The sequence below is a fragment of the Syngnathus scovelli genome, chromosome 12 (assembly GCF_024217435.2).
Source record: "Syngnathus scovelli strain Florida chromosome 12, RoL_Ssco_1.2, whole genome shotgun sequence".
Classification (NCBI taxonomy): domain Eukaryota; kingdom Metazoa; phylum Chordata; class Actinopteri; order Syngnathiformes; family Syngnathidae; genus Syngnathus; species Syngnathus scovelli.
The window spans coordinates 3,287,317-3,312,094 of NC_090858.1; the positions used below are offsets into that span (position 1 = coordinate 3,287,317).

At 46.2% G+C, this 24,778-nt stretch overlaps 2 protein-coding genes across 3 annotated transcripts; one reads left to right on the forward strand and one right to left on the reverse strand.

Moving 5' to 3' along the window:
* Positions 1-71: 71 nt before the first annotated feature.
* LOC125978821 (exportin-5) lies at positions 72-8,413 on the reverse strand. Its single transcript, XM_049736578.2, has 33 exons — positions 8,206-8,413; positions 7,658-7,779; positions 7,511-7,583; positions 7,299-7,436; positions 6,958-7,140; positions 6,783-6,809; positions 6,368-6,553; positions 6,220-6,296; positions 6,051-6,083; positions 5,885-5,975; positions 5,729-5,812; positions 5,536-5,661; positions 5,365-5,455; positions 5,169-5,279; positions 4,990-5,102; positions 4,764-4,919; positions 4,631-4,681; positions 4,469-4,558; positions 4,178-4,377; positions 4,010-4,112; positions 3,759-3,940; positions 3,591-3,691; positions 3,428-3,524; positions 3,219-3,355; positions 2,977-3,074; positions 2,845-2,891; positions 2,626-2,735; positions 2,455-2,514; positions 2,193-2,287; positions 2,004-2,111; positions 1,786-1,923; positions 1,550-1,714; positions 72-1,309 (listed from the first exon to the last, which is right to left on the reverse strand). The coding sequence occupies exons 1-33, from the start codon at positions 8,305-8,307 to the stop codon at positions 1,169-1,171; spliced, it is 3,636 nt and encodes a 1,211-aa protein (XP_049592535.1). The 5' UTR covers positions 8,308-8,413; the 3' UTR covers positions 72-1,168.
* Positions 8,414-8,780: 367 nt separating this feature from the next.
* LOC125978441 (apoptosis-stimulating of p53 protein 2) lies at positions 8,781-24,183 on the forward strand. 2 transcript variants are annotated; one of them, XM_049735792.2, is made up of 20 exons: positions 8,781-8,900; positions 9,138-9,288; positions 14,821-14,968; positions 15,495-15,608; positions 16,358-16,428; positions 16,656-16,757; positions 17,143-17,317; positions 17,383-17,564; positions 17,632-17,796; positions 18,477-18,524; positions 18,725-18,911; positions 19,756-19,842; positions 19,943-20,064; positions 20,128-20,488; positions 20,571-21,418; positions 21,865-22,002; positions 22,082-22,215; positions 22,330-22,496; positions 22,605-22,804; positions 22,927-24,183. In XM_049735792.2, exons 2-20 carry the CDS (start codon positions 9,262-9,264, stop codon positions 22,966-22,968), a joined length of 3,318 nt encoding a protein of 1,105 aa, XP_049591749.1. In that variant the 5' UTR covers positions 8,781-8,900; positions 9,138-9,261; the 3' UTR covers positions 22,969-24,183. The 2 variants fall into 2 exon arrangements, with proteins under 2 accessions (XP_049591749.1, XP_049591750.1); XM_049735793.2 differs by lacking the exon at positions 18,477-18,524.
* The last annotated feature ends 595 nt before the right edge of the window (positions 24,184-24,778 follow it).

Here is a 24,778-nt window from a genome sequence, read left to right on the forward strand (position 1 = left end):
AACAATCCCATTGTCTGAACTTTAAACAATTTTGAATTCAATTCATTTTAGGCACAAACAAGCCAGAAACATTAACTTTTTTTTATTTTATTCAAAAGTCAACTATAACCCACACTAAACTTTTACAAAAGCTTTTTTCCCTTGTTTTTACAGGTCATTTTAGTGTTACAAGCAATTTTTGTTTTTCAATGGACAATTACCAGAGACTGATGTGAATGTTCCAAGGGTCTGTGTCACCTTATTTGGTACAATTGTTGAGCTGCCTTTCTGCATGCTTACAAAGAAGGGAAAATCAAAAATAATGCTAAATCTACATCATAAAAATTAATCATTTCTTTCACTGCTCATTAAAAGCAGAAAAAATGAAATTAAAACAATTCCTTGGACAATAGAGGAATGTATCACAGGTTAATTTTTTTTTTTTTTTATGTGTCATGAACACATGGAAGAATTATGTGGCTTTATTTAAACATAGCGTGGTAAATAACGGGGGAAGAAAAATATGACGGAACGTAAAATAGTCCTTGGAGCGCTGATTAGAAGTGACAAATACCAAGTATGGCACATAACATACAATACAGAATAGCTTATTACACTATCAAATTGTCACCATGGGAAAATTCCTACATGAGGTACCAAATAAGATGTTCCAGAATATATTTAATTCAGTAAAATTCAGTTCATAAAAAAAAAAAAAAAAAAAAAGAGCATCATGCCTCCTTTTAATTTAACTTAAACACACTGTAATAACAATTTTGATGCAAAACAACGTGAGCACGTCCAGGAACTGATTATTGTGGATGAGGGGGAAATATTACTCCTCGTTGAAATTACCTTGCTTGGCAATTAAAGAAAAGAAAAATTTGAATAATGATAGCAAGCATACGCAGCAGCAGTGAGACGTTGACAAGATATCGTTAGCCTAACAACATAATTGCCCAAGTCATTTTTAAATTGCTGTCATAATATCGATAAAAAATAAATGTGCTTACTAAAATGACTTTGTCGGTTCTCAGTCATCCAGGTCATTGTTGACACTGGACTCTTCTTGTTAGCAGATTTTATTTTCGCAGGCAATTAAACTTTTAGGTTAACGATATATTGAGAGCAGCACACCTCGTGCTTTGAGTTCATTAAAGAAGCTGTCGCCTCCTCCTCCTCCAAAAAGTTATTCTCTTTGGCTGAAGAGCGCCGTGAGCCCGGTCGTCTCGTCGCTGCACAGCAAATCCCTGTCTGGCTTCGCCTTCTTATAGAGAGATGGAAGATTCCGGATGTGGACTTCTTTCCTGAACTGCTGGCACAGAGCTTTCTGTTGGCGAGGGAAAAGAGAGAAGCCTATTAAACGAGTAGTTGTTTTTTTCTCTCGCTCTCTCTCTCTGAGGAAAATGCAAGCAGGGTTGGGAACTCAAAATATTTCTAGTTAACTCATTCACTGCCTGGACATTTAATTTGAATTTGTCAAGTGGAAGACAACTGACGACAATTTGTCAACTGTGTATATGGTACCAGTGAAGCAACATCGCCACCTAAAGGTCAAATGTGTCATTACCCCAACGGTCCCAGCGATGAGTTTCTTGAACTTTTCTTTCCTCTTCTTCTCGCTGAGCTTCTGCGCAGTGGGCTCCAGGAGCCCGCGATCGTACATGTCCAGGGACTCAATATTGATATTGGGGATCTGGGTCATCACCGTCCTCAGATCTGTGTAACGACCACGCTGGGGAAGGACAAAAGGGTTACACGCTTGGCCACAATTAAATTGAAATAAATTTCTTGAAGAAAGATTACCAGGCTTTCGTAGAGTTGCATGGCCAGCAGAGAGAGGCTGGCGTAGCACACCTCGTGCTGCCCGTGCATCTGGAGACCTTTGAGGACACTGACGAAGAACCAAGAGACCGCCTCAGGAAGAAGGTTACATCCGACCACCTGCACACAAAAGAAAGCGCAGGGAAGAATGTAGCTCGTCATCGCTTCCAAGGTCATCAATTATTCAAAGGTTGTCCTACCGGCCGCAGGAGGGTCCAGCAGATGATGGAAGCGGTGCGGTGGCAGTACGTGGCGTCCCTCCATGACAGCGAGGTGAAGGAAAAGGACAACAGGGTCATGTAGATGTTCTGTGTAAAGAGGTGGGGGGGGGGGGTAGCGAAAAACTTGAAGTTGTGCTGGCTTGTGTGAAGGGTCTGACAAGTTCTGACCTCATCCTTCATGAGGCTTTTCCCCAGCTCAGTGAGCTCATTCGTGACCGCGGCAGTAGATGATGCCTGCGGAGCATCCATCATCATGTCCTCCTCTGCAAAAGGAACGGAAAAAAAAAAGCATTAGAACGTTCTTCGCCTTTAGTTGTTGTACGGTTTGAAAAAAGATATTTTTAAAAGAGCCAATCGACCGGGCAGCCAAAGTATAATTTTTTAATAAATGGTATATCGATATTTTTCTCAGGCCAGATATGATTCTCACCTTCTATTTCCTCCTGTTTGACAGCAGTTTCGGGATATTTCCTTGAAATGCAGCACGCAGCTGCAAATGAAAAATTACAATTTTTTCACCCCAAAAAAAAAAAATAGTGACTCATTGCTTTGATTTTTTCAAATGTAAAACAAAATGGCGGTAGTGAGTAGAGAAGCGTACTGATGAAATCCAGTATGTCCCTGGTGAGAAGACGCACCAGCTGCTCCTCCAACATCTCCTCTGTCACCTGACTCTCCTGACTCACGACCACCTCCTCTTCCTCCTCACCACTGTGAAAATTAATTTAAAAAAAATTTAATGAATTTGACAGAAGACATTTTGACACTCCGAATAAAAACATTAAAACGCAGTGACATGAAATATTCAGTCCAGGCTTACTTGACAGAAGCCCTCTGGAGAATGACTTGCCACTTCACGTTTAATCGCTACAGGATTTAAAAAAAAAAAAAAAAAAGATCAGGTGAGTGACCAACTGCCTCGATCGTGTACTTTTATCGGCAAATATCAAACCTGGAGAACGTAGTTGAAGAGCGGGCCGAGCAGGGGGCAGAGGAGACTGTCGTTGTATTTGGCTGGACACGACACCACCATTTGTTTTAGAAAAAAGCGTAAGAGCTGTTAAGGAAGCATAGTCATCATAAATTTAATAAATAAATAAATAAATAAACACATACATTAAAATGCATATTTTTACGATATTTGATCTTTGCGTTATTCCATTTTGAAGCACACAGCAAAACAGAAGAGGATATGAATGATGGGTCGAAGTCTATAGTCGGGCACGTGGTCGAGGGAGAAGAAAACCGACGCGGAGATTTCTTCGGCCAGCCTGTCGACGTCGAAGAACTCCTGCTGCAGTGAGACGCCGGCGTTTCCCAGGATTTGGAAACTGCAAAAGAGAATAACGGGTAAAAGGAGGATGGAAATCGAGGAGGCCCGCGAGGAAAAGACTTTTAATTACCAGTTGTCGTACAGCTGGGTGAGAAAGAACTGCATGCGCTCCAGGTTGGTTTTGAACGCCGGCGTGTCGTACGAATCCAGAACGCTTTGAGACAGACCTGGAGAACCGAGACGTCACTTGAACCAAGTCGTGTACGTAATACGGTGATGTCGAGGAGCCTCACCGAGAACCACGTTCTTCTCTCCTTCCGTCAGGTCGAACACTTTGGTGAAGTTCTCACTCAGGTGAGCTCTGTTCTCCGGCGCGAACAAACTGTTTAAAGTTCTGCAGAAAGAGGGAAGACAATGTTACAATTCGGAATTCAGATTGGTGGTGAATCCCCGAGACATACTTGATGAGAGCCAGAAGGTTAGGCAGGAAAGCCAAAAACTGGGGGGCGCAGGGGTTTCTGTAGATGGGAGAGCCTGACGGCGAGTGTCCCACGAGGAAGCCTGCGGCCTTGGCGGCTTCCGGGTCGGCGGGACAGCGCGACCGCTTCACCACGGCCAACATGCAACTCAAGCAGAAGCCCAGCTGGGAGGAAGATGGAGGGAAAACATTAGCGATGTCGCTGTTGGTCGGCGATAAATGAGCTACGCTTACCCTCCCCCTGTTGGTACCGACGGGGTCCTCTTCTTGGTGCTGCTCGCTGGCAGCCTGGTCGGCTCCGACGAAGGATAAGAACATGGCGGGAGAGGAGAGCACGCTGGAAGGCAAAGCAGGGTTAACGGTAAACGTCACCAAAGCGGTAGAAAGAGACTCCAAACTCACAGCTTGGTAGCGTTTGAGGTCCAGTCAGCCATCATGGAGGCCAGCAGCTCATCTAAGAGAGCCTTTTGCTTCTCAAAATCCTTGAACTCATTACTGATCAACACCAGAGACTCCACCAGGGCGTACTTCTGCAGAACGGTAAGCCTGGCGTCGTTGGAGAACAGCGTCTTCACGTGGTTGTAAAACATGTCGAAATAAGACTGCGGCAAAGGGAGGAGGAAAATGAAGACATTTAAAAAAAAAAAAAAAAAAATACTGAGCTCTTTAAATTGTGCACTTCAATTAGATTACCAAAATCAACTGTGGAAAATCTCTGCAAATCTTGATGATGGCACAGGACGAGTGCCTCCTCACGTTATTTACACCTCGGGTGCGTGGTGCCTGTGTTGAAGTAGATACTTTTACTCTTCCATCTTTTTATTAAAAAAAAAAAAAAAAAAACTAACCCGTTACCTTGACTTCCTGATTTTCTTGAACAGCCTCAAATGTAAGAACTTCAAACAGCTGTGAAGCCAAAGCAGATTGGGGAAGGTTAACATCTTGCAAAAAAAAAAAAAAAAACAACAACATATGAACTTGATAATACCTTGCAAAGGACCCGAGGCAAGAACTGGAGTCTGTGCTTGACGAAGGGGAAGAGCGCCGACATGTTGCTGATCACGCAGGACATGATGAGAGGATCTTGGGAGTTGTAGCTCAGCACGGCCTGCAGCAGCTCGACGCCGCCGTCCACGGGCAACTTCTGCACGACATTTAAGTATCGGGAGCTTATATCGAGCCGTCTGCCACCTTCGTCGGGCTCCGTTCGTTACCTCCTCCGCGAGGCTATGAAACATCTGAGACAACACGCATTCGACGAACACGGTCACGGCGTCCCACTCCAGCAGTGGCGTGGAGAAAAGCGAGCAGCGCCCGTCCACCAGAGCTGGGGAAAGAGAAGTCAAAATCAAATCAAATATGAAATAAAAAGTAATCAAACAAGTCTACGTACGAGCGGCATTGCCGAGCTGGTATTGCAGCGACGTTGCGGCCATCTGAAAAGCCTCCAAGGGAACGAGGCGACTTGCGCTCCTCACGTTCTCTCCCAGTTGAGCGCGGAACACTAAAAAGGGAGCGAGAACCACACATTGAAAATATTTCATTTTCTAAGAGAGGGATGCTCATATTTCAAGAGTAGAATCGCTTACAGCTAAAGAAATATCTGAAATCTTCATCGCTGTCAAAGTCCACACGTGAATACTGACAACTCGGGTGGTCGTTCCTGGTAGGGAAACCCATCTGAACAGGGAGAAGAAGAAAAAAAAAAAAAGTGAGAATGGACATCAGGTTTGGCTCCGAAGCAATGACAACACGCAGACCTTGAGGAGGTTGCTTATGGCCGTCCTGAGGAACTTGAGGGCCACTTCCACAACGACGGGCTGCTGGGAGAGCGTCTCGTGTTTGAACATGGACGTCCAGGTCGCCATCGTGGACGACTTCAGAAACTGTTTGGTAAAACATGAAACGATGTGGAGACCTTTACGTGACAAATGTAACCGCATTTCCTCTTACCAAGCTGGAATGTGTCGTGAAAGCCAACAAGGCTTCCAAGTACTTGCTGAGGTTTACAGGAACGTTCACTTTGACATCAGAACCCTGTGGAGATATTTTACACGTTATTTACATGGATCGGTAAATCGAGTTCACGAAAAGGACTCGCGTACACACCACCAGTGAGATGAGCTGGGTTCCCAGTGCACACAGCACCTGACACAGCCTCTTGAGGAACACGTAGTGCCGCTCCATCATCTCAATTGGTCTACAAGACATCAACGTAGTCAATATCCACGTAGCATTGGAAAGACACATTTTATCATTCGAAACATCTACTCACTGCGTTTCAGAGGAGGCTGAGCAATCTGCTGACCTGGAAGTAAACAAAGCAGGTTAAAAAAAAAAAAAAAAAAGGCCAACAAATATTATCTCATTCACTCCCATTGACAAATATAGACGTCAAATTACTGCGCTGGCAGGGAATGAGCTAAAGACGACGACAAACTCACTGGGCTGCAGAAAGCATATAATTGATGGCGACGTCATCAAAGAGCAGCATAAACGGTTTCCTTTCCTCCAGCTTGCCCTGCCGATCAACAAGTTAAGAGATATTGAAAATCCCGTAACTATACCTAACAGGTCGCCGCCGCACGGAACCTTGCGGCTGATGGCGATCAGGAGGCACTCGGCCGCTTCCAGCTGAAGGTCCGGCTCGCTCAGCAGCAGACATAAGCTCTCCAGCAGACGACAATTGCCCGATGTGATGTATACCAGGGGCACCCAGTCGATGTAGCCGGCCAGCGTGTTCAGGGTGGCCACGGCCACTTTGCAGTGAGCCCTGGCCTGATATCGTAACACAACGTTTGTTATTGTTACTTTAAACATGGAGAATTACATATTTTTCAGAACTTGAGTGTCAGCTAGCTAAATGCTATGACAAAATGCAAAAGTCCATTAACAGGCTAACAAAATTAGCAATGCTCAATACAATGGCATATTTTTTTTTAGCATTTGCATTATTTTAATGGGGAAAGATGATTTGAGATGGAAGACATTACAAGAAGCCACTCACCTTCATTTCATGTTGTGGAGACCCTTTCTAAAAAAAAAAACAAAAAAACATTTTCATTACATCTTTGTGTGTCTTGACATGCGGAGGAATTGACAATAAAGGAGACTTTGACTTTTGACTTTGATGCAGCTTTTCCATGTTTAAAAAGCTTTTTTTACTCAGTATTTTAATTTACCATTTTTTGGTACTCTTCGATGTTTTGGTGTAGAATGCTCATGAGGAAGCTGAAGATGCTGTCCATGTTTCGCGAGAGCGTCTGCTGGATGTCTCGGCGGCGCTGGTTAGGCAGCGTCTGGAAGGTGATCACATCCTCCGCCAGCCTCAGCAGGATCAGCATCACCAACTCCGTCTGGGCCTCCTGTGTGAATGTTGTTAATTCAGAGAATTAAAGTTTAAACTTAGAGAAGGATATTTTTTTTTAACTTGGATCTAAGTAAAATGTTGATGCTTTATGATCATTTTGTTTCTCAACTTCTTTGCCGCCATCTTGCCGTATTGATACGAAACTATACGCACCCCTTCGCTCGAAAGAGTTTCCATCTCCTTAAGCATATTCGGCCAATTTTGCGGCCATTCCCTCTTGATCATTTCCACCACCACACGAGAGAGAACATCCTTGATGTAGGTTTCCTCCGCCAGGATCGAATGTGTACCCTGGGTGCAAGCAGGAGTAACATCAACGCCGAGCAGTTACATGAATAAAAGAACACCAAAAGAATCTTACTCACGTTCGACAACAGTTGCATGGTGCAGTCTTTGACCTGGATTTTCTCTGGTTGTTGCATATCGTTCCATCGGAACCTAAGAGGGGGGGAAAAGATGCTTATTTAATTCTCATTAAAATCCGACATCTCAAAGTTAATTATAACACTCACTTGATGACATGTTCAAAAACTTGCAACCCAAAATGCCTGATTACAGCAGGCTGGGCTTTATCGGCTAGCCGTAAGGCGCATGGGACGCACAGTTGACTTTTCTCTTTAAACTCCTCGAAAAACTGTCAAAATGAAAAAGACAATGTCATGTCATTCAATGCAAGCCATATTAAAGTAAACATGTGTGTATATTTACAACTGAATAGCATAAAGCAAAGCATGACAACTCAATTTAGATGATATATTTTGTGAAAAATAAAACTAGGCTCTATCTATGGAATTAATGGTGTTTTTGAATGGTCCACGTGATGCTAGCGTTTGAATGAACGTAGTGGACGATGTTAGCATGATAGGCTAACTTTCAAAACAACTGGGAAACAATTGCCCGTATATATAATACAAAAGAACACTGAAGAAGACAACGCTAAAGTTGAGAAACTGTTTGACCTCCTAACAATATTTGAGTTTTGATCACGCTTTCGTTCTCAAATCATTGGCACATTTAGCCGCCAGCTAACAACCAAGCTAATAACCAAAAAAGATGCTACCTTAAGGGCCTCCAGACGGTATATTTGACTCGATTCCGCATCCATGGTCACGTTCACAGCCTTAATAAGCTGTTCACACATGGCAGCTATATGCTCATCCATGGTCGACGTAGCACTGAGTTAATGTTTACAAGCAGTAAACCACCTGCTACAGCATTAGACGACTTAACTAAAAATGCAACGTGCGATAAATGTGACAACCTTTCTCTTGCCGTAGAAGGACGTTTCTGGGAGTTGTAGTTTTTTTAGAAATGACACGTTGTTGCACCGTTTGGGTTCTTGTCGGGTGTAAATAATTTAGCAATCGTGTTCATACACAAGGATTATAGGTCACAATAAAATAAAATAGAGCATTTGAGCCAAAATATATTTAAAACTGGAGAGCTGTTGGTGAGAACTATTTAGGTATTTTGTTGATGGTGTTGGCAAAACGATTGAACTAAGGATAATTATTTCATATATATGTTGATATTTTCGATGTAAATATTTTTTTATTTTTCAAAGGAAATAACAACGCGTGAGTGAGCCTTTTTGAACATTTGAGACGCCGTAGCGCCCCCTACCCCGCCCTACTCCCACCTTCCTCCCTGCTCCTCCTCCTTACGTCACGTCATTCTGGGCTCGGCTGCGAGCTAACGAGCACGGCAGTGCATCAAAGGCGTAGTTTGTGGTTCTTTACCTTCGTCTTTTCACGGGTAAGTATCACATAAAAGACGCTCAATTCTATCGAATTTGCGTTTATAAACAAGCCGTGTGTCGCGTAGGTGAGAAAACATTTTTGTTTCATTAAGCTCGTCACGAATGTGTGTAAAGTTGTTTAGTCGAAACTTTCCTAGCTGAGGGGACGCCATGTTATTAGTTGCAACAGGTAGTGGACGTTTATTTTTCCCCATGATAATTTGAGTTAATATTTTTTCTTCTTTTAACGGCAGGACGGCGGTTGTTACGGAGAGGTGAAAGACTCCTTGCCCAAAGCGGCTTCAAAGGGACTGTGTGGATTAAAGTCGCTCCGCTTTCGTCGAAACTCCCAGTGGTGTGGATTCATGCTGAAGCTAAATGCGGTACGAAGCTAAAATGATGCCGGTGAGTTCCGTGATTTTATTCACCCTTTCCTCCCTGTTGATAATCCCATTCTTGATGATCACGTGACAGAAAAAACGTCTCAATTTGACGTGGCGAATGTTCAGTCGTTGCTATGGCTGCGGTTGTGTGTATTTCATGTCCACTCTGAGGGATCTACTGTAAACTGTGACGTATGTCACTGTTGACACTGACCGTATCATCTCGAGACATTTTCCGTATTTATATTATGGGTGGGGAGATCACGGTACTTGCGTAAGGTTCTTCTACGGTGGCGCTACCAGGTACGATTTTATTCATTAACTCTAATCAGGAATATTTGAAAGGTCTCCACCGATTAAATGCAAATTGTTTCGTTGGGACTCTTAAGAGCAGATGCACATTTATTTATTGATTGGAAGGATTGTGAAGACTTTTTCTGCAAAACCTAATGAAAAGTATTTTCTGAAAATCCCCTTGTTTGCACCCATGAACATATTTTTCTGGTCTTTCTGCAAAGTTCATGTTCACTTATAGCGTCTGCCGACACCTGATATTGTGACAGAAGAAAAATGCCTCATGCAAAATGTCAAATAGTTAAGAATTCCTCAGACTGGTGCTTCTAGTAAGACAACTCAGTGAATGAATCACTTTTAGCGGCGGCTACTAGGTTGTATTTAGACGACTTCCTCCTGTCGTGTGACCTGCGACCGCTACTTCCTGCCACCGGCGTGTGGTCGGCCGTAAATATCGGCGTCCTTTCAAGTACATTTACCCCCTCGGCTCGCGTTAGTTGAATTTATATGCACGTGTTTGAATGAGATACAGGCCCCTGGGGAAAAAACAAAAAACAAAACGGTATCTGTACACCATGGCCGATTGTCTCGACGTGAGAGACATGGCTCTTGCTTGTACAGGCCGGGTAATTGCTTCCCGGGATTGTAAATAGAGGGGGAGGGGCTTCTTTAGCGAACACAATGAGCCGCAGAGACTCTTCAGCTGTGTAATGTCACGAGCAGATTGTTTCTGTGCTGATAAGTGACAGGCATCGTTTGCTGCGCCATATAAATCACGTGACGCTGATTTATTGTCCCGTTCCTTCAAACCTGCCTTTTTTTTCCCAGATGTGATGTTCACAGTCACCGACCTCTTCCTCATTCTTCTCCCGTGAAAAAAGCAGATTACTGATTGGCCTCCCTTTCTGAACGCACGTTGGTACATAGTCCTTTTTTTTTTCTTTCTAGCTGCGAAACCACAACACCGTGTCTTTGGTGTGTCACATCGGTGGGAAAACGAGCGCTTGTGTGTCAACACAAAAGCGGGCGTGCTTTCTCTGCAGACTTTGTGCCGGGGCCGTACGGCTGTTACATAAGCACGTCAACACCGGGGTTGGTCTACGGCCAAGCTTTGGACTGTTATCTTCAGAGGAAGAATTAGGGGAGTGAATATCGATCGCAAGAAGTTACGATTATGTTTGTCCATTTGTTTTCCGAGCGCCGAGTTGAGTTCGACGACCGCATGTCGGACAGAATTTAGCGCCCATGTGGTACAATTCGGCTCAATATGAGGAAACACAAGGAGCTCCGTGTTCAGGTTTTCATTACTAGCCTGGACTTTGTCCTTTTCAGTTTGTCCCCCCACCTGACAGATGATGATGTCGACCACGGTGCTGATTATAAAATGCCTCGCCCAAGACAAAAAGTCCATTTGGGCAGAGTCAAAAAGTCCATCTGGGTGCTTTCTGCTGCCTTGCCCTTTTTTGAAGGACTCATGATGACATATTGGAGCCTTGTCAAGTGGGAAAGCTGCGGCGTGGGGAGGGGGGGGGGGGGGCAGCTGTTGACGGCCATCCAGGGAAATGCTGCTGCAGTGTCCCACCACCGGCTAGTAATCACATTGGGAGGTGACTTGATTCATTTGCTTACCTCAGCGAGAAGCAAAAAGTGTGCAAGGAGTCCACTAAGATTAGCCTGCGGAGGAATCGGCAAGGATACGACTTTTGGAGTTACTTACTCTGTTTACCCCTCAAGGCATTTGATTGGACGTTTTGTGTCCAAGGGATACGAGAGCGCTCAATAAAGCGCTGAGAAAATTAATGGAATAATTTGATGGGTGGACAGTTGACTCGATTGCGTTTGATTTTTGCGTACGAAGCTTAGCAGGTTGTCGCATCGAATGATTTGATCGTGCCAAGCCGGACAAATCAATGTGAAAACTTTCTCTTGCGTTGTCCCGCAGAGGCGAATACAAAGAAGTAATTGAGTGCACAAAAATGTCGTTCTGCACAGATCGACAGACGGGATAGCTTATCTCACTTGGACCAGTTTCCAAATGCAGATAATAAATTCTTTCTGTGTGTGTTTTTCTTTTTTTTCTTTTCTTCTTTCCGAGCCAGTACCGATGTGGAATGCAAGAGGATGACCTTACATTTGCCGGTTATCCTGTTGTTGCGGCGTAACTCGATTACAAAGCCATCCCCCTGTGATCCGGCCGTCCCCGCAAAAAAAGCAAAGTGCCCGACCGAGCGCTTTCATCCCTCTTAACTTAATATCACGTTTGAACGATGATCCTCAGAGGCAAAGTGACCCTGACAAGGAGAATGAGGGACTCGTGGATTGAGATTGATGCTGGTGTTTTATTTTTTTCCCCTCAAACGACAATTTTCAAACGATCCACTAGCCGGAAGATGTAAATGATTGGCTGTGGCCGCGGTGTTGATGTTTGAAAACTCCCTGATCTTCTCACAGTCCAAACAACCCCCTCAAGCTACTTAAGAGCCCCGGTTCCATCTGCCGCCGGGCTCTTCCGAATGAGCCCAAGGCCGAATAGCTATCGAAAGTCTCAAGTCGTTGAGCTCGGTTTGCCTCAGGAAGTTTCGGAATGCTGACCTGGCTCGCTTTCAAACCGCGTCCGTCATAGCAGCGCGACACACTGATGAATTCCTAGGAACCCATATAGTACCTGCGTGCCAGGCGGTATGCAAACGAGATTTTTTATTTTTTTTTTAAATCCACAAGATTTCCATACCTCCCCACGAGAGGACAACTATTGTTTTCACGTCCTACCCAGTTGTTTTATCAACTTAGTTGCCATTCCTCTTCCATCCAGTTCAATTCATCAGCCCTTTTTCCCAAGATGGCAAATTCCGTTCCCATCCTCGCCGCTTTCCTTGCGATCTCGATGAATGACTTTGTCATTTTTGAGTGACCCCCAAAAAAAATCATTACTCGACACTTGCGTCATGCTTCGTCATCTGCTGGCACTGTCAACTGCCGATAGAGTTGCAACAAGCGCAGCTTAAGCTTATCGTTGTAATACTGAGCCTGCTGAGAAACTGTATTTTTTTTAATATTAATATATGTATAGCAGATTATATTAATCCCCGAGATGCGATTCCAATGCCTCGTTGGTATCGCAGCTTTACTTTAACAGCGAAAGCCGACTGAGCTCAAGCCGGGACGGCCGCGCTGTAATTGCCAGTTTGTCATTTCGAAGCTGTCGTAGCCGTCCGACATGTCGGGAACCGGGACGGCCGCGTCTCGGAACTCTTATGACGATCGGAGTAATAGATTCGCCTTTCTAGATTGGCCTCGGGTCAAAGTACTTGCATGTGTTCTGCTCATTATTCAGTCGTTTGGTTGCCTCAGGCAGCGTGTTCTCAGAAATTCTTCCGTTTGTTTTGACAGCCTCATCCGGTTTAATAATTTTTTTTTTTTGCGTCATACTCTTCAGATGAATGTTGTTTCCTTGCAAATTGTCGGAAAAAAATGCCTGACAGTAACTGTCAACGAGAATTTATCCATCCATCCATCCATTTTCTGAACCGCTTAGTCCCCACGGGGGTCGCGGGCGTGCTGGAGCCTATCCCAGCCGTCATCGGGCAGTAGGCGGGGGACACCCTGAACTGGTTGCCAGCCAATCACAGGGCACACAGAGACAGACAACCAATCTCACTCACACTCACACCTAGGGACAATTTGGAGTCTTCAATCGGCCTACTAAGCATGTTTTTGGAATGTGGGAGGAAACCGGAGTGCCCGGAGAAAACCCACGCGGGCCCGGGGAGAACATGCAAACTCCACACAGGGAGGGCCGGAGGTGGAATCGAACCCGCACCCTCCTAACTGTGAGGCGGACGTGCTACCCAGTGCGCCACCGAGCCGCCCTATATTCAGGAATTGATTAACCAAAATGTACACAAAGTGCACATACCTGCAGTGTCCCACATTAAATATTTACTTGCTCGGCACATTAACTTTAGTGCAAAGAGGAATTGGGCTCTTCAGCAGGCATCACTGTTTTCTCACCCTTCCCCCCCCTCGCTGTGTTGTCTCTCCTCCACTCTCCAAATATTAACAGGGTCATTTGAATGTCCTACATTGCTGGGAAGTTTTGATGATGTCAGCCGCTCTGCTTTTGCTAGAACCCCCCGAGTCACCGGGCGTTCATCATGGCGGCTAACAAACCAGGTTGGCAGCAACGGCGATGAGTCGGAAATGCGGCTTTTGTCGTCATCCCGGTTTGTTGTTTCTAGCTTCCTCATCGGCCCGTGACTCACCAGCCGATTGGCGTTATCTGCATCCTAATGGCACAGACCTTTTTTTGTTGTCATCCGCCTTTCACACGGGAGGAACGACCACGTGCTTGTTGCTATGGAAACGTGACTCCTTACAAAAGCAACTTCGATTAGTTTAGTTTCTAGCTAATAGCGTTGGCTGCATACTCGTTCCCACAAAGCCTTTGTAGCTGCGACCCGGCCGACCTCGTGTCTTCCCATCGCGGCCCCCCGTAGTCCGCAACGTACCCAGAATAGAATCCATTTGAGGGAATCAAGGAAAACAACAAAGCGCTATGGCCACTTTATTTTACTTAGCTTTTTTTTATTTATTTTAGCCTTATCAAAGCTGCCATTTCTACCATATGATCAGATTACATCTGAGAGCAAAGCCTTTCGGGCATGAGATTAAACGAGATTAGATTAGTCTCAGATGTATTGTCACGCAACTATTAAATGCAGTTTTAGCAGAAGGCTTGTAAGTGCAAAGTGATGCGCACGTTGCTAATATAGCGCCGAGGAATTGACAGCCACCCCAAAAAGTTTGTAGTTGCCTATGGATGCCACAAGATGGCAGCAAAGCGCGAGATCGAATGTTTATTTTTGTTTTTTTCCCCCTTATCATGATCCAGTGACAAAAAGTTGTTCTTTGACTCGTTCAATTCTTCGTAGCTGAAGCAGAAAACCAGCCCATATTGAAACTAAAGAGCTTAGCCAAGCCGTGGAAATCGTCAAAGTGGTGTCAACACTAGTTAGCAGGTACTTGGCAGCGGGTGCAATGGAATTTTGGAAACCGGCCTCTGATTTCTGTGTTGACAAAGAGGAATGTGGGCCCGACTGCTGATACTGCTATCAGTGAAGCAAGACACACACAGGCTGAAATAAAATGCCAATTGTTCGTGTGGAAATTTCCATTCCTTTCCATGAGGGAAGAATATTTGAGCAAGGAGTGTTTTGATTGCAATCGACATTTGTCTGATCTGGCCTCGCTTTGTCCGCAGATGTTCCTGACAGTTTACCTCAGTAACAATGATCAACATTTTACTGAGGTCCCCATCACTCCGGAAACGCTGTGTCGGGACGTGGTGGACTTGTGCAAGGAGGCGGGGGAAACCGACTGTCACCTGTCAGAAGTGTGGCGCGGATCCGGTAAGCGACCATCTTGTTTATGTTTCCGAGAAAGAGCTGTGTGTTCGTCTGCATGGGGATTTAGTTTTTTTTTGAAGGCCTCTTAACACTCTTAAATGCAAATGGGATCCATAATCTCGGCAACAAACTAACACTCAGACCCCATCGAGCATCTCATCCATTCCTGAGGAGCTTGAAGGAGGTAGTTGCGTCTGTGTTGCCACGGCGACGCCGCGGCAATTACCATGTTTGAGGACTTTGCAAAAAGAGGGACAGCCATTTCGCAGCACAGAATATTCTCTCCCAGTTTCTGCTCGACCGCAACGTGTTATGATACGGAACGGCTCGAAATCAATCGTTTCCAGAATGGGTAATGAATGACTTTGGCTCTGTTATCGGCAAGCGCATCAATCATGGTGGCTAAGGTCATGTGACCCGCACGCGGCTTTGATTCGGTCACTATGATGAATTAATGTGACGTGTGGCTCGTTTGTGTTTTATTCTGCGCTTTGAACCCGAGTAAACGTTCACCGCCTCCGTGTTGCAGAGCGAGCTGTAGGGGACGGAGAGCGGATGCTGGACGTGCTCCAACGAAGGGGACAGCACAGGGCGGAGGTGCGCTTCTTTCTGCGTCACAACCGAGCGCCAAGTTGGGAATCCGGTAAGACAATTCCTCGTATTCTCAAAGACTGAGCGGCATTAGAACACGACGTCTCCCGGTCAAATTGGCATAATCTCGTTACCTTTCTGTTTTCCTTAAGAAGAGAGAAAACCCGAGTGTTTTTGGTGGTGTGCGATCCTCTCAACCTTCAGTTGCGTAACTAAGCCCCCTTTGCCCCCTCGCCGCTTGAGTCTGGCCTACAGATTAGATGGTTATTTTCTCTTCCTGTTGTCTCAGCCCCTCTTATTTTCCCACAGTTGACTCATCTCACTTTTTTTTTTTAAATTTATGATGCTAGCTGACTATAAAAAAAAGTCTTTTTATTATTAGGTATTTGGGTCTTATATTTTTACCCGTTTGCCTGTTTACCGTAATAGTATGTCAAGGGTCACCCAAAGCCATTATGCAAGCTAAAAGGCTTTGGTCATGGGGCAGGGCTTTATTGGATCTCGACTCCCCAGCCGTAAAAATGTAAGCAACCTGTTCCGGCGCTCCGTAGCGTCGCCGCCCCCTCGTGTAAGCAAAATAAGCGTCCTTGCGGGACCCCTCCCACCGCTCGCTCGGTTACGTATGAAGTTAAATCCCGAGGAATGCTCGTTTCCCAGAGGAGGGGAGATGGTTGAGCGGCAGCCAGGCTTTTGTTGGACATCCTTCTGATGTGCGTCCAGCACCTGCCAGATAGGGGACAATTTTTTTTATTAAATACATATTCATGTCTGACAGAGGATTCTACCATTTTACTTCCTTAGGGGGCTCCAGAGGATCTGAGCCAAAGAGAAATGGAGTGAAGGGCCATTCAGACCGAAGGATGGAAAATGGGGTGAGTGCCTGAATCACATTTTTTTACTATTTCAAAAATATATTAGATACTCTGAAGGACCTTTTTTTTTATTTTTGTCTGATTGACTTTGAAATCTGCTTACTTGACTCTTTTTCTTGTTAAAAAAAATTAAAAATTTCTCTGCATTGCTTTGATAAACATGCAAGTAAAATTTATTGTGCAGTCATTATTATCCTAAATCTTTTTTGGATGACTTTTCCCTCCAGCTGTCAACTCCCAGGATGGACATGACTTTAGCCGAGCTCCAGGAGATGGCAGCCAGGCAGCAGCAGCAGATCGAAGCCCAACAGCAACTCCTCGCTTCCAAGGTACAAACCGGCGGCGCCAGGGAAGGAAGATGAAAGGCCCAGACCGGGGCCGGTAGAGATGATTGGATATGGAGGATGAAGAGCTTAAGTGGTAGTGGCGGTGATAAAAGTAACAGCCAATGGAAGGAGATTAAAGGAGGGATAGATTGAGAAAAAAAAGAAAATGATGATTGTAAGATGAAGAGTTTTTTTTTTTTTTTTCCACCCTTACAGGTAAGATGAATTGCCGCAGGTGAATTGTTTAGAATTTGAGATGCCTGAGACAGATGCCTCTCATGCATTCTCAAGAAACACCATAGCTCATGTTCATGAGACAAACCTTTTTTTTTTTTTCTAAGCAAATATTTGTACTGCTACTTGAGTGCACTATACGTATGCCCACCAGGAGCAGCGCCTGCGCTACTTGAAGCAGCAGGAGCAGCGTCATCAGCATCACATCTCCGAGCAGGAGAAGCTCCAGCGCCTGCGCGACAACATCGAGAACCAGGAGGGTCGCCTCAAAAAGGTCCGAGCCCTCAAGGGCCAAGTGGAGCAGAAGCGCCTCAGCAACGGCAAACTAGGTAAACGACATCAGATGTGGATTTACGAACCGATTATGCTCAACACTTTCCTTTTTTGTGTGCAGTGGAGGAGATCGAGCAGATGAACAACCTCTTCCAGCAGAAGCAGAGAGAGCTGGTGATGGCCGCGTCCAAAGTGGAAGACCTTAGCCGACAGCTGGACTTGCTCAAAAGTGGCAAAATGGACAAATTCCACGACCACCAGAGCTCCGTGGCTGAACTGGAGCGACTCTACAAGGAGCTACAGGTAAGTCAAAGCCGCGTCAATTCAGCTTCACTTCCGTGAGGTTGAACCCCGTTGATGTCTTCGTCAGCTGAGGAACAAGCTCAACCAGGACCAAAACTCCAAGCTGCAGCAGCAGCGCGAGAACCTGAACAAGCGCAACATGGAGGCAACGGCCATGGACAAGAGGATCAGCGAGCTCCGTGATCGGCTCTGGAAGAAGAAGGCGGCGCTGCAGCAGAAAGAGAACGTACCTGTAAGAGCCGCTCGCACGCATCACTCAAGTGACCACATTTAGGAACAGCGCCCTCTAGTGGCTGCTTTCTAACCGAATTAAAGGCAGAGCACGATTTGCTTTGCTGTGTGAGGAGGCTCTGCTGGTCGTCTGGAGGTAAACACCTCCCGTTACGTGCCAGTGGATTTACAAGCGCCCTGCTGACATTGCAGACAAGCCGTAATGTCAGGGGAGATGTTATCATCTCTGCCTTGCAACAGGAAAAGGGCGAGATCGACCGGTTTTTCTTAAAGGGCACACAACCATCTTTCTTTTTAGTCTTGGTGGTGAAATGTGGAATGAAATGAACCTAAAAAGCCCTTTTTTTATTCATCATGTACAAATAAGTAGGACTAGGGTGTCTCATTTTGACGGGAGGTCCATAAAAGGTTCTTGCGAGGAGGTGATTCACCCACCCTGCCCGGAATCACAATGAGCGGGTCTTTTTCACAGCCATACAAAGGAGGAAAAAAAAAAAAAAAAAAGCATCCCAAGCTGCTCTCTCCTCCAACTCGACAACTGACAGAACACACACACACTCCGCTGACTAAAAAGCTAGTCGTCCTCTCTTAGTCACCGAGTTCAGCAGAGCCCAAGAGTTGGGGGGTACTACTTTTTTTCCTTGAACTGCTCTTCCATGTTTGTGTTTGTGTTCTCCCAAGAATGGCTATCCCAGTAAAGAGAGGGCTTCAAAAGACACACATCCTCAGGTAATCAAAACTAGCGTCGGCGGGAACATCTGCACCCTGTTCTGCTCTCATTTTTGCACGGCTCTTCATTTATTACATCACGCGGTTTGATGTTGGTGGACAAGTTTTAGGGTCTAAATTAATTTTTGTCCTGGCGAGTCTAAATGCAGGCTGTCCGAATGCTAAATCCTAAATGTTTTTATTTATGTTCCCATCCCCAGGTGCCTTCCGATGGCCCGGCCAGTCAACCGCAGTCAGGTGGTCCTTCCCGCGTGGCAGCCGTCGGCCCGTACATCCAGTCGTCCACGTTGCCCCGCGGCGGTTCGGCCAGACACGAGCTGCTCGTAAAACCGGCCCACCCGGACGCCACCGCCGCCTTGTACGATCCGCAGGGGATGCCCGGATCAGGTGAGCGCGTGCTAGATGAAGATTTAAAAAACCGGACCTGCTTCTGTTTGTTTTTAAAATGTGCCCAGCACTCCCGTGACTAGTCCGAAATGACTCTTGACGACGACAAATATTTAGCTAAGTCAACAGACTGACATTTGACTAGACTGTGCTGCCCCCAGCAGGAGCAGAGAGGCGTGACGCTCCCAACGCTCGTGACGTCACTCTGAGCTCGGAAGGTAGAGCGTTAGCCACCCCGGTTGGTTTGCCGTGTTTCTTCCTGAGCATCACCTTTGTTTTCTTTCTTGACTTTTTTCGTTGTTGTTGCGGTGACTTTTTGATGTGGACTTTGTGAAAGTAACTGCTCTTAGTTTCATTTTGATTTTCTCAAAAAATTTAGTAGCTTGTAGGCCAACAATTCCTTTCTCTGACCCCGCTAACATGTCCAGCTCTAAGGCCAATATTGTTTTTTTTTTGTTTTGTGTTGTTCCCTTTGGAATGCGTCTTCCTCAGAAGCCATGTTCTTACTTGAACCTCTGAAAGAACTTCGAGCCAAGAGAAAAGGTAGAAGGAAAAAAAAGTGTTGTTGGGTGTGCTTCTCAGTAGCTTTGTTTATTTTTGTGAGTGAGGAAAGGACGCCTTGTTCTTTTTTTTGTTTGTTTTGTGATCCTCCTTAGTTAGAGTGCCTTTGAAATCAAACCTCAACTCGTTTCAATCATTTTTGAGTTGCAGAATCAGATTATACCCACGGTGTGATGTTTGTTTGCTTAAGAGGGAGCTTTCAGACAAACTAGAATCAATTTAGCCCCACAAATGTGAACAGCAACACTTTATTTCATGATCTACTCACTTGTGTGTCTCTCAGGAATCCAATCAAAACTGGAGTCCAATGGTCATGCTCCAGCTTCTTCAACACTCCCACGAATGACGTCTCACTCTCGCAAAGACCAAGGTAGCAATATACAATTGTGCAAAGGAGATATGAAATACCTGCAAAATGGTGAAATTGTTTTAGCTTTAATTTTTTTTTTTTCTTGTGGTCTTGTGATAAGATGACCCTGAGCCGAAAAGGGATAAAAAGGTGCGTCCGTTTTCCATGTTTGAGGCAACCGACGTTCCCGCCACCTCGCTCCGCAAAAACCAGAGCAGCGATGACTTAGTTAGGGATGCCCAGGTGAGAATTAAAATATATCCAACGTTGCAGAAAGACATTGTCTAATTAATTTTGTCATCTTAGTCTGCTCCCAAGGCTCCAGTCAAGGTCCCACCACCCGTGCCTACCAAACCAAAAGGCCCAAATGTCACCCCGTACGGCAAACAGGGCTTCAACATGGGCACCTTCCCGAAAGCCAAGCCACACCACAGCCAAGCTCAGCCTGGCCACGTCCCTCTCCCGCCCTCCCAGAGCCAGACGCTCCCCCTCCCTCCGAAGCAGGACCCCCCGCCCGCAGCCACCGTGCGACCTTTCACCCCGGAGCTGCCCTCCTCCAAGCCGCAGACCCTCGCCGCCAGCTCCATCTATTCCATGTACACCCAGCAGGCTGGCATCCAGGGGGCCCTCAGCAGGTTTCAGGGCCGCACCAACGGCTTTGTCAGTGGTAAGCCTTTCACAAAATGGCAATATGGCGTTGCTTGAACTACGCTAACGCCATGGCGTCTTATCACGTGTTTTATTTGCAGTGTACGGAAAGCCGGTGATTCCCGGTGGAGGCGCCCAGCACCCAGAGAACCCCTACTTGGAACGTCGCTCCCCGGCGCATGAATCCGAGGTGGACCACAGCGGAGCGAACTACACGGCTCCCAGTCCGTCCGAGGGAGGCCATGCGGAGACGGAACGCATCCCGCGACCCCTCAGCCCCACCAAGCTGCTCCCGTTCATTTCCAACCCTTACCGGCACCAGAGCGACGGCGACCTGGAGGCCCTCAGGAAAAAGCTCTCCAACGCCCCCAGGCCCCTGAAGAAACGCAGCTCCATCACGGAGCCGGAGGGACCCGCCGGGCCCAACATTCAGAAGCTCCTCTACCAGAAAACCACTCTGGCAGCCATGGAGACCACAATCATCACACCGGCCACTCCCACTTTTGCTGGAGAAACTGAAAAGGGGGCGGAGCTACCTGTGGGACCGCACCACCCGGGCCCCTTGAGCGATGTCGAGCACCACCCTGCGGATCTTGGACGACCTGTGGAGGGACCCCAGTACCCAGGTGGGAACGTTCACCTTCAGGCTCCCGCCGAGCAAACCCGGCCACCCTCCGGCCTCCTCGACGCAGAACACATCGTCCCCCCTCCTCCTCCGTCACACCCGGCCCCTCGCCCCGAAGACGCGCTCTTCCCACCGGCCCCGGCCCATGCCAGTATGGAAGACCCGCTTCCAAACCTCCCTCCGCCTCCTCCGGAAGGTTTCCTGGAAGAGTTCCCGCCTTACCCGCCGCCGCCGTACCCGAGTGGAGCAGAGCAGGACAGCCTGGGAGAGGACACCTTTAACATGAAGGCTCCCGAAGTCACCGGCCAGGTTGCTCTGCCCCCGGTAAGAACTGAGCGACGAGGTGTCACGGCCAGATTTGTCGAGTCGGCAGACATGAGCTGGGTCAACGTTATATAATGATGTAATCCCTCTCAAGCAATGCTATTGTTTGTTGGAGAAAATGCTCCTTATTCTACTTCGACTAAGTCGAGGTTCAGCCTACTTTTCTCCCAGATTTCCACACTCCTCCTTGTGTTAAAAATAAACACCAGGAGGATTTACCCCCAAAAAGACCAACAATTATGGCCCATTTCTCCCTCGACCCTCGCTTTTCGTTTGTCCGGCTAATCAGGTTGCGTAACGCTCAATTAAGAGAGGTGAAGTTGTTTCACGCCGCTCGGCTTAGTTTGCGCAAAATCACGTCCAGCCTTCCTCTCTCAGTCGAGCGCAAACACGGCGGAGAGCGGACGCCTCGGAGTACGCTGATTGCCACGGTTGTTTCTTAAAAGGGCAAAAGGACCAACCTGCGCAAGCCCGGCTCGGAACGGATCGACCACGACATGCGAGTCAAGTTCAACCCGCTGGCCCTGCTGCTCGACTCGTCTCTGGAGGGAGAGTTCGATTTGGTCCAGAGAATTATCTACGAGGTAAACACTCCCAACCAATGAGCCACGACGTTTGGGGTGAACACCCGTGACGTTTTTTTCCCCTCACCTTCACGCTCAGGTGGAGGACCCGAGCCAGCCCAACGACGAAGGCATCACCGCGCTACACAACGCCGTGTGCGCCGGACACACGGAGATTGTCAAGTTTCTCGTCCAGTACGGCGTCAACGTCAACGCCGCTGACAGTGACGGCTGGTGAGTTAGTTCAGAACTTTTCTCCCCACTGAAATAAAACTAGCATATGACCGTAAGATTATTCCAAGCAATATTTTCTTATTTATTGAGAAAAAAATTCTTCTTGGGCCACAGGACGCCTCTTCACTGCGCCGCTTCCTGCAACAACGTTCAAGTGTGCAAGTTCCTGGTGGAGTCGGCCGCCGCGGTCTTCAACACCACGTACAGCGACATGCAGACGGCAGCCGACAAGTGCGAGGAGATGGAGGAAGGTTACACCCAGTGCTCCCAGTTCCTCTACGGTCAGTCACCTTAACCATATAAATTTAGAATCGTCATCATTTATGAGATTGGACATTAAAAGAACAAAATGTTCAACAAAAAAAATATACAATGGAATTTGTGCCCAGGCGTTCAAGAGAAGATGGGCATCATGAACAGGGGCGTGGTCTACGCCCTGTGGGACTTCACGGGGGAGAATCCAGACGAGCTGTCCTTCCGCGAAGGGGACTGCATGACGGTCCTCCGCAGGGAAGACGAGGACGAGATCGAGTGGTGGTGGGCGCGCCTGGGGGACAAAGAAGGCTACATTCCCCGCAACCTACTTGGGGTAAGACCAAAATTCAGGCCATTTTACTGAGTTGGCCATTTTGTTTTAAAAAAAAAACAGCAATGTGACAAGCCTTGTTTCTAACCCTCGGTTGTCGTCTTTTTTTTTTTTGCCTCTTGTAGCTGTACCCACGAATAAAACCACGACAGAGAAGCCTCGCTTAAGGATCCCTGCACATTTCAAAACACACACACAATGTCTTAAACAATCCGGGAAGAGAAGGAAACTGCTGCAATGAAGAAACACTAAACCGGAGGTGGGGAGCCTGCAGCACCGTTGGGCCACATGCAGAAAATAAAAAAAAACCCTCAGAGGGCCTGTTGGTTAAAATGTTTTGACATATCTGTTCATAAGTTTAGTAAGGACCTCTGAGGACTTTTTTGGACCAAGGTTCCCCACCTCTGCACTAAAATGAAGGATCAACTAATGAACACTTTGTGGCCCAACTGTGGCACTTTTATTTTTCTTCACACTAATGGCATTTCTGTCCACGATTTGTTTTTATTTACGTTACCATTATCCGAATCCCTAAAGTGACCGAAACTGTGGATTTCAACGGAACACGGCAGTATTTGACATTTTTTTTTACCCGACTGTTAGGTTCCTGGTTCATTCGTTGGAACAGCGTCAAATGCTCAGTTACCGTGACAATCTTTTAGCCGAGGCTTGTTTCAAGTAGGCTCCGCCTCTTTTTGTATATCTGCACTGGAGCTGTGTACATTCTAAATAGCCGAATAGCATAGCTTAAAACAAATTCTGCGTACAAGTCGATGGATTTCTCTTCGTCATGTGGCCGATGACACCGGAGAGCCTTTAAGATGATTAGAAATCAAGAATATCGTAGCAGTTTGAGCATTGATCTGTTATCCTTGATGGGCTGCTTACAATTAATCGTAAGGTATAACGAGTAATCGGAGAAAAAAAAAAACTAAGACACAGTCACTCTAGTGTGCTGAATTGTCTAAAGAACATCAAGGATATTTAAATAAATGCTCAGAGCTTTTTATAGCTAGTTTGTTTTGGTTGAGATGCCACTATATGCTCCTTCGTCACAAACTAGTGATTTGACGCCATAGGAGTAAAAAAATGACTCCCAATTCTCAGCCATTCGCCGGCTAATTAAAAAATGTACAGTGACAGGTCTAGCAGACGACCACAAAACCAAGTTAACACTATGACTACCCATGTTTTCCTAATTCAGACATTCTCAGTCAAATCTAGCAGACTGGACTACTTACTAATAGTTAGCCACGCATATCTCACAGTGCAGATATATTTATTTTTGTTACTATTTTTCCGTATGCTGTCTACAAAGTATACCCTCAAATGTACTGTAGTATTTTCAACATTTATAATAAAAATGCTTTGTACCACGCAAAGCCTTTTGTTTTCCTTTTACTCAAGGTTATGATCACTTTTTGAATATGTTCCAAATAACTCTTATTACAATCTGAAATTATTTTTCACGTGAAATTGAAGATTGCTTTGTCTATAGAGCTGCATTCTGCCCTCTGGTGGCCGAGGTGGGCACACCAGAATATGCAAATGTGTTTTGTGTGTAGAGCTGCATTCTGCCTCCTGGTGGCCAAGGTGAGCACACCAGAATACGCAATTTGATTAACTCTTAACGTTCTATTGAATTTTATTACTCATTCAATTTAAATTGTTATTTTTGGGGGGGTCAGGTTGAGTCATCCCCAAACGAGAAAGACCTGCAGGCTGACCATTCATGCAAGTTTGATCCAATCCATAGTTGGCCAGGAGATTAATGGTCCTCGTCCCCCTTAGGGTATTTCAATAAGATGTCTGCGCCTTCCAGACTTACTCATTAGGTATCAAGACAGCCTCAGTGATTTGGATCTTGGATCTGCCCCATCAGCACAGCAGCATTTCTTATGTCTGCAAACAGCTCGAGGTGGAATGCGGCAGTACAGTAGAGCCCCAATGAGTTTTTCCTCAAATATTCCTGGTGCA

Excerpts from the sequence above, each read along its gene's own strand:
- LOC125978821 (XM_049736578.2), bottom strand. The coding sequence starts at position 8,307 with ATGGATGAGCATATAGCTGCCATGTGTGAACAGCTTATTAAGGCTGTG. Across the intron at positions 5,976-6,050 it reads TCAGCCTCCTCTGAAACGCA|ACCAATTGAGATGATGGAGC; the intron begins GTGAGTAGATGT and ends GATGTCTTGTAG. Across the intron at positions 4,113-4,177 it reads ACCTCAAACGCTACCAAGCT|CGTGCTCTCCTCTCCCGCCA; the intron begins GTGAGTTTGGAG and ends TTTGCCTTCCAG.
- LOC125978441 (XM_049735792.2), top strand. The coding sequence starts at position 9,262 with ATGCGGTACGAAGCTAAAATGATGCCG. Across the intron at positions 16,429-16,655 it reads ACCGAAGGATGGAAAATGGG|CTGTCAACTCCCAGGATGGA; the intron begins GTGAGTGCCTGA and ends TTTTCCCTCCAG. Across the intron at positions 19,843-19,942 it reads TCACTCTCGCAAAGACCAAG|ATGACCCTGAGCCGAAAAGG; the intron begins GTAGCAATATAC and ends TCTTGTGATAAG.